This window comes from Aotus nancymaae, unplaced genomic scaffold, assembly GCF_030222135.1.
Source record: "Aotus nancymaae isolate 86718 unplaced genomic scaffold, 86718_ANA_hifiasm-v0.15.2.pri h1tg000058l, whole genome shotgun sequence".
Classification (NCBI taxonomy): Eukaryota; Metazoa; Chordata; class Mammalia; order Primates; family Aotidae; genus Aotus; species Aotus nancymaae.
In genome coordinates this window covers 33,801,096-33,810,000 of record NW_026988472.1, presented here as the reverse complement: position 1 = coordinate 33,810,000, position 8,905 = coordinate 33,801,096, and the positions used below count along the sequence as shown (strand labels likewise).

At 44.9% G+C, this 8,905-nt stretch overlaps 1 protein-coding gene across 3 annotated transcripts in view; it reads left to right on the top strand.

The window, feature by feature from the left end:
• POLA1 (DNA polymerase alpha 1, catalytic subunit) overlaps window positions 1-5,173 on the top strand; it is a 304,555-nt gene extending 299,382 nt beyond the window's left edge. For 2 of the 3 annotated variants that reach the window (XM_012448860.3, XM_012448859.3), the window contains one exon: window positions 3,879-5,173. In XM_012448860.3, coding sequence (XP_012304283.1) covers window positions 3,879-4,024 — 146 coding nt within the window. In that variant the 3' untranslated portion in view covers window positions 4,025-5,173. The remainder of the gene's footprint in view (window positions 1-3,878) is intronic. The other variant, XM_064364437.1, reaches the window with a different exon arrangement.
• Window positions 5,174-8,905: the final 3,732 nt, after the last annotated feature.

Below are 8,905 nucleotides of genomic sequence, written 5' to 3'. Positions count from 1 at the left end.
TTTGATATCAACAAAAAAGAAGAAAAAAGAAAGAAAACTGAAGATAATTATTTCTAAGTAGGAATGGAACTGGATAGTGGACTAACAGACTCTTCAAGCCTTCAGAAATATTTTAGCCTGTAAGATGTGATTTAATGGGTGAGAATGGTCCTCTAGGCACTCACTGGCTGATGGATAAACACATTGTTCACTGTGTGTGCCTGGCACTGTGCCTTGTAAATTTCTTTTTCTAAGTAAGAATTGACTCAAAGATGATTTCTTTTTATTTCTTACTTCGAGAAATGTTTATATACTTGCCATTTGATTCAGGGCCCCAAATGTCTTTGTCTTTAAAATATGGGTGTCACTTGAGATCTTTCAGGTACTGTGCATAGCCAGAGGCTCAGTTCCACTGATTGATATTCAGGAGAAATGCAGGCCAGAGGCTCCAGCAGCTCTCTGTAGGTCAGATGGCTCTACGTGTAGAGTGTAGAGGGGTGCAGTTTTCTTTCAAAATTTTCTAAGGCTTCCTGCATTCCACCCCTTACTGCAAAGCTCACGTTGCATTGAGAGAGGGAGGCTATGGATTGGAAAAGGTGGGAGAGCTGAGAACTGTATGGTGGGAAGCCATGCAATTAAAAAACTGACTGAAATTATTACCTGATTTCATAATTGACAGAATATTTAATTCAGATATAGTAAATTGACACACCTCTACACAGAGACAATTATGACTGACTGTATAACACCTGACAGAATCAATTATAACTGACTGTTGTTTGATACCTTTGCACGGAAATAAATGAAACAGACATTCAGAACAGAGACGGCTGCTGCCTGTGTGCCTAAGCCTGCCTTAATTAAAATAAAATAACCAGTAGGCGATGTTAAAATGTCTTTGCCTCGTGGTTTCTAGTTCAGTGTGTTTCTTTAGTCCAAAAAGGGTTTTATAAAGAGTAAAGCTGAAAAGAGATTTTTGGTTTACTGACATGGAGCTAAAATATGTGAAGTAGAGATAGTTTCCTTAGATGGGAGAATACTCCATTATTTTAATAGAGCTAGCATTTTATTTGATCAGTTGACTTTTATATAAAAGATTTAAGAAAGATCAACCTGCAGATGACGGTCTAATTCATCCCATATAGGAAAAAATGGAACTTTCATTATTTTGAGGTTTTAGATTCTAATCAATAGAAATCAACTTTTAAATAAGCAGTTCATTTTGTCATCTGATAAAATACTTTGTAAATAATTAATATCTAGACTACCTTTTTTTTTTTCCATCGATTTCATAGGGGTTAGGGACAGAAGATTTTTGGTAATTAGTGTATAACCACAAGCAATCAGTAAATAAGCTTTACCTACACGTTCCTCAAATGTTATTATTCGCAAGGAAAGTTTAAATAGGAGATGAGCTTTGCTGGTGTATTAAGATGAGCAATTTCTAGGTGATACTTCAAGCCATTAGAGTGTATTTCAGTGACGCACTTGTGTGTAGGAAGAGCGTTTCCTCCCCGATCTCCACGAAGTTTGGCTTTGTGGTGCTGGTGGCGGAGACAGCAGTAAGCAGGGCCAGTGGCATCTCTGGACAGGGATGGGATGGCTGTAGATCTTCTCTGTCTCTTGCCCGATGGCCTGTTGGAATCTCGTAACAGTTGTTGGGTGCCTGACCTGCAGCACCTGAGGTGATGGCGTCATTACTGGTAGGCTGACTCTCAAAACCAAAGCAGGGGAAGGAATCTGGGTTTTACTGGCCACATTAACTGGCTTCCACTGTTTAACACCTGTATTTTCACCTGAATTCTAAAGTGGTGGGTGTGGTATTGACAGAAACAGGGTAACAGTTTAATGTGAAGCCTAACGTGGGTGGCCCAGGTGCCTAGAGGAGGAGGAGAAAAACCAGGAAAGAGGGTGACTCTTTCCCCCTCAGCTCCTGTCCCTGTTGCAGCCTGTGGCAGCTAGTCCAATTCTGTTTCCTAGAAGACCTTCCATATGTTATTGATTAAATTCTCATTGGGGAAGCAAGTGGGAGCTTTTATGTGCATCTCTAACTGGCATGGAATGGTGCCTTGGCCGTATTGACCAGCTATGGGATATGCTGGCGGTCACAGTTGTCTTTTACGAGGAAGAGCACCGAGTGATAGTGGTTGTCATTCTAGCTCTGCTGTGTGGCAGCGTAAATAGTCCCCTTTCTAACCAACCTGGTGGGAAAAGTCAATATCCCATCAGCAGAGGAGGTAAACACATCAGGAGCTGTGTCCTCTCTCTTCCTCCCCTGCTCCGTATTACTGCAGCTCTTTAAATGTGCTCTCCCCAGTCATCAGATGCATTTGTGTCATTCACATGCACGGGGTTGCTGGCCTGCTGCTCTGGCCTGCAGGGAGGCAGCCGACACTGGTTGGGGCCATTGTTGTATATTCCCAGACTCGGATAATTAGAACTTTCACATTGTCTTTCTATTGCGGTCCCCCTCTCTTTTTCACCCCCTTTTGGGCATTTAAATTCTCTATAAAACCTGTGGTGGTTCTTTAAAGGACAATTTATATAATTCAGAAAAGATTGTGGAGAAGAAATTCGAATGTATAGCCAAGAAACAAAAATCTGGAGTCTGAGTTTTCATTTTCCGGGTGTTTTGTGGACTTGAGTGTTGCTGTTGTTGGAGGTTTGCTTTCTGCGAGTAGTGCGCTCTCCCCTCTGTGTTTCCTTCCTGGCTGGTTCCTATCGGGAGGTGCTGGACAGCCTTGCCGCTCCCAGGCCCTTTGGCACAGGGCAGCATCTTGTGGGGACAGAGGCCTCGCGTCAGGATCAGCTGATGTCTGAGGCCTGCGCATTTCTATGTGGGAGTAGAGATACAGTGGCAGGGGAGTGGGCAGAAGTGAGCCTCTCCTCAGGTGCGGGCCGGGGGTTCTGGCTACCTGGGTTTGCATGTCTACAACCCTGATGACCCACTGTGTAACCTTGGGTAAGTGACTTAACCTCCCAATTTCCTCAGCCATCAAATGAGGATTAGGGAAAAAAAAAAAAAAAGAAAGAAAGAAAAAGGCAGCCTCTCCAAACACCTCACCGGGTTCCTGAACAAACACAGTGTCATCCCCCAGGTGACCACCCTCTTCACCCAAAAGATCAGACCTGAGCACACAGCCCCACTCCTCCTTTAAAAGAACACCATGTGGAAGTAGCAGGCTCTGGGAAGGGAAAAGAGGGATCTTTCCTCTGGCTGGTAGCACCCCGCTCACAAGGGCAAGGCCAGGGATGACTGGGCTGAAGGAGCAGGAGAGGAGGGCAGAAGTGCTGCATACCCTGAGCTCACACAGCGTGGACAAAGAAGAGCAAAGAAAATTTGGCCATGGACAAGACAGGTGCTCTCGGGCCGCTCACCCCTTGCCTCTTTCAGCAAGGGAGGTTTTGTTGAGCAGAGGGACATGGGCCGGAGGGACCAGAGGAAGCTGACTAGGCCCAGCTGATCTGGGAAGTTGGGGCTAGAAGGCACCAGAGGCCATAGCTACCTTTGAGACTAGGTATTTCCTGCCACGTCCAGACTTCACAAGCAGTTGCATGCATGTGCTCGCAGCGCCCGTGAAAGGGGCGTCTGTGAGTGGAGCTCACCTTGTCTGCTGCACATGAGCGTGCACCTGCAGTTCACATCAGTAGAGGGTGGCCCCGTCCTGCAGTGTGCTGAGTCAGCTAGGTGCTGAGAGGCAGACAGGCAGGGGAAAGGAAGAAAGGCTTTCGCGGGGCTGCATCGGACTGGCCCCAGGGATAGAACCGAGATGGGATGGTGGAGCTACAAACAGAATCGCATCCCTTTCTCTGGTGGAATACTGAATGGTCTTTAAAGAAACTACCTGAGGCTTCTAATCTCTCTCTTTCTCTCTCTCTCTCTCTCTCTTTTTTTATAGATAAATTGAAGAAGCAATTTTTTACCCCCAAAGTTATGCAGGAGTACAGAAAACTCAAGAACACAGCAGAGCAGTTCTTGTCCCGAAGTGGCTACTCTGAAGTGAACCTGAGCAAACTCTTCGCTGGTTGTGCTGTGAAGTCCTAAGGGAATCCCAGGAGTAACCAAGGAGGGGTAGTTGAAAAATCCCAGCTTCCTCTGTGCCTCCGCTCTGGCCCTAACTGCTCCTCCAGCATCTGTTTCTCCCTTGGGACTGTGTCTCATGTGTGTGTGAATGTAGACCAGGAAGGGGAACTGCAAAAATGTTTAGTCTAGTATTCCTAAGCATCCTAGAAGCTCCTGTCTTCATATTAAGATATACTGCTTTAAAACACAACTCCAGAGCCCCTCCCCAAGCAGCTGAAGACCCGGTTTGCTACTTGGATTGAGCATAGCTGGAATAGAAGTGACCCCAGGCTTTGCCCCAGGGCCTTTAGCCTAGGTCCCCTCCCCAGAAAGAGAGGTTCTCAGAGCCTGGCTGAAAAGCTGATGTTTTGCCTTTTCAGATGCCAATTAAAATCAGTCTAAATCTAAATGCTTCTCCAGCCATCCGGGAGTGGCTGTCCTTTTCAGTCTGGTCTTTTTTTGGGGTTTTTTTTTTTTTTGTATTTTTAGTAGAGACGGGATTTCACCGTGTTGACCAGGATGGTCTTGATTTCTTGACCTTGTGATCCGCCCGCCTTGGCCTCCCAAAGTGCTGAGATTACAGGCGTGAGCCACCACGCCCGGCCCCAGTCTGGTCTTTTATATAGGTAACTGAGGGGCAGATTTAGAAACCTTGCACTCACTAAATAGATTAAATAGAGCAGGCTTGTTTATTGAATCGCTTCAAAGTCCAGCAGACACACACTGAGCAAGTGGTTTATGCTCACATTCCCTTTTTGCAGGTAAAGGTTTATACAAGAAAGCGCATTGAAAATATGGTGATACCCTAACAATTCATTAACATGTGTAAGGATTGGAGTGAGGATCACTGTGTTGTATTCAGAAAAATTGGTGGTGAGGGGGGATGCTTAATTTGCCCTGGTGCTTGCTATTTTTTTCTCATTTCTTCAGAATGGGACCCTCTGTGGCAGCAGCAAAATGTATTTCAGTATGGCGGTCTTTGCTCTCTTACGTTATTGGTAAGATCATACTAACAAATGTCTCCCCTTATACAACTATGCTGTGTTTTTAAAAAATGTTGACCTGTGTGTTTTTATAAAAGAAAAAGTGTGTTGTGCCTTAAACATAAAAATAAAGTTTTCTAAAGGGAAAGCAGTTGTGGTGAATCCTTACCAGGTCCAAAAAGCTGACTACGGGGGCAGCAAGGAGTAAAATGTGCCTAGGGCCAGTTGCCACGGCACACGCCTGTAGTCCCAGCTGCTGGGCTTGGGAAGTAGAGGCAGGAGGGTGGCTTGAGCCCAGGAGTTCAAAGCCAGCTGGGGAAACAGAGTGAGACCCCTAAATACATACACACGTACATATATATATAACTAGAGGCCATCTCCCTTTCAAACCTCAGCCCAGTTTCTTCATAGCCGCCTCTATCAGAACCCAACTCAGGAGCGCACAGCATGATATTTGGTGGAATGTTCTGAAAAGCATTCAGAATTTCTGTGACTTTAAGTCATTTAAGAGAGGAAGTATGGTTTCTCATGTGCTTTGCTGACTCGGAGAGCCACAGAGAGCCAAGCCAAGAGCCCAGCAGCGTGTCTTTTTGAAGAGCAAGGCTCCTGGGAGAAGAGCACCCCCAAGAGAGGTCCCCCTAGTGAAGGAATACTGACAGGTTCAGCAGTGGAGACGAAGCTGCCTTTGATGTTGCTTTTTCTTTGTATTTCTCTTCCTGAGCTCCCCTCTGGCTCTCATCCCTCTCCTCCTTTCTCTTCCAGCTCTTGGACTGAGATTCTAAGTAGAAACACTGTGAGTTTCTAGCCCTGTCAGTTAATTAACTAACTTGGTACTGTGTAAGCTCTGCAGCCTGTCACAAGCTAGAGTACCCAAGTTACTTCAGGAACTAAGGGATTAATGTGGTTTTACTGATTCCCTGGTCAACTCTTTCAGTAATGGCTATTCTCATATGAGGTTAGAGAGATGGTTCTCCAAAGTGTGCTTCCAGAGCCCAAGCTTTCTGAAGGGAAGGCATGTTTTCTTTGATTTCTGGGATCTGGGATTATATTAAATATAAATCATTATCCTGAACTTGGTCATCAGGAAACTCCGGGAGACTCAAGTAACTTCTCACTGGATTGTTTCTTGTCTCTGCCTCTAGATTATAAACACCCTGAGGGCAAGGACCATTTCTCTAGAATGTCAGACGTTTCTAACTACCATCCCTGAAAAGAGCTAATGCAGCAGTTGATGTTTTCGTATTGGGATCTGTTAGAACTCCAGGCACCTAAGGATTCCAGAATTTTGTGGAAAGTTGAAACTGTGGCTTTAAGAATTCCAGTAGATCTCTTTTGGAAGATGGGACTATCACATACTTACTTTTCTCTGAGAGATGTTTCTGCTCCTTGATTTGCATTGGTTGATAGTGCACCAGGCAGAACTGATGTGAAAACTTGGCCCATCTTATTTGTAAGGAGAGCGCTGATCCGCAGGTCTCCATGGACTCTGGCACTGGTCCTAAACTCAGATTCAAAAAGTGAATGGATGAAGCAAACCGGGTTTACACTAGAGTGAATGGCAGGGCCTGTGGCAAACAGGAGTGGGCAGGGCCTGTCCAAAGGGGCCAGCAGCTACTCAGTGATGCTGGGAGGGACAGGGCCCAGTGTGGCCACATGATCCAGTTTTTAAGAGAAGCCAGGAATCTAAATATTCCACAAAGCTTATTGATTTCTAAACCTTGACAACTAATTTTTTTTTTTTTTTTTTTTGAGACGGAGTTTCACTCTTGTTACCCAGGCTGGAGTGCAATGGCGCGATCTCGGCTCACCGCAACCTCCGCCTCCTGGGTTCAGGCAATTCTCCTGCCTCAGCCTCCTGAGTAGCCGGGATTACAGGCACGCGCCACTATGCCCAGCTAATTTTTTTTTTGTATTTTTAGTAGAGACGGGGTTTCACCATGTTGACCAGGATGGTCTCGATCTCTTGACCTCGTGATCCATTCGCCTCGGCCTCCCAAAGTGCTGGGATTACAGGCGTGAGCCACCGCGCCTGGCTCTTTTTTTTTCTTTTTACTTTTCCTCTGTTCTTTCTAGGAAGACAACTAATTTTTTAAAATAAAACTTTAAACTCTCCTTGGGCCAGACAGAGTAAACCTCTGGGCCAAAGTTTATCTGGGCCAGTTGGGAAATTCTACCATAAAAGAACCCTACTCTTCTCAGAGCCCCCTGCCTCTGGAAAGGGCACCTTTTCTGTTTAATTTAGAAACTAGGATCTGACCTACAGCAGATCCTTGTAGGCAAGCTTATCTTGGAGACAATCTGCTAACCCTCCACCCTCCTACATATAAGGTGCATGGAGGGGGCCAGAAGTGGAAAATCCCACAGAGTATGCTTGATAAGATTTTAATTTGTCCAGAAAACAGATGGAGTTAATCTCATGACTGCTGCCCAGGATGTGGGGGCTAATGAAAGTTCCAAGACTGGGATCTGAGAGATGGTGAAAGGGAAGGAATTCACTGCCTCTCACCACCACCTCTGTCTCCAGGCCTTGCTACCTCTTACCTCCAACACACACCATCCACCACGACATACTTCTTTAAACATCATTTAAAATGAGTTTGGCGGAAGATGCAATGGTAAGGAAACTCAAAAAAAACAAACAAACAGATTTTCCTGTTTGTATTAGAGTTTTAAGAAAAACACCAAGCCCCAGACCCTCTTGTCAGGATGCCCAAACCTTTAATTCGATGCTCCCATCCCAAATTTAAACCTGCCATTCCCTGTTCCTCTCTCCCTCCCGCCCCCTCTTTCTCCTCTCTCTCTCTCTCTCTCTCTCTCACCTAAATATTTCTTAATTGAACAGTTTGTGGTGGAGCTTCCTTATAGCAGTTTAATAGATTAACTCATCTCAGCCAGCCTCAAATTTCAGATTAAAATTCCTTCATCCCGAAGGCAGCATTATCAGGTTGTTGGAGGCTGTTTTCAAACCTTGGTTTTGAATAGCAGCGGCTCTGCATTAATTTAACCACTAAGCTAATAAGTAGGTTTCGTTTTGTTATGCTAAGCTTTATTGCTTTTCTTTTGATCAGAATGGTGTTGTTGAGCAAAGCAGCAGACAAGGCATTCTTTGATGAGGGAATTAGCGCTCCATTCTTCCTCTATTATTCATAGCGCAGTGGAATATGTAAGTACCTGAGGGTGTCAAAGGAGCGCAGGTTCTATTGCAAAGTGCTCGCCTTGTTTCTCTCAATAGCTGACTATGAGATGATAAACCGCTTAATACACTGTGCTAATTGGATGAGAGCAAAAAGAGATGGGAATTAAGGCGAGGCAAAAGGAGAAAGTGCAACCAGCCTTCAATTCACTCTTTCACCACTTTAACAGCACCAAAGGAGGCACAAGCTTTCTATAAGCAGACTAGAGGTTTTGTGCAGAGATAAAATGAACGTGTTAGTGGATTCAAGTAATACACTAATTATTGCACAGTATAAATACCACTACTGGTTTTATAACAGGGAGGTAAACTTCTTTTGAGAGGGTTATAGGATTGCTTGGCAGTGGTGTAGAACCTAATAAGGGCCCAGAGTAATAACCCCCTGGATTAACAAAATTGCTGCTTGTAGAAGTATGATTCAGGCTTTTACGAAGATTTCCGGAGAATGAATAAAAATGACTGAATGACATTTCTTAATGTATAACTGGTAATCGCTCCCTTTTCTTTAAAGGAAAAAAAAATGTATACTTCAAACTGGACCCTTAATAATGTCCAGGGACAGCAAGACTTCTTCCTCTGAAAAATGTGCCACCCCCCCACGCCCACTGTCAGGTAGTGGGTTTTCTTCTCCCCACCCCCCAGCCAAGCAGCTACTATCAGTGAAATACACAGTTGTTCCAGGGGCCT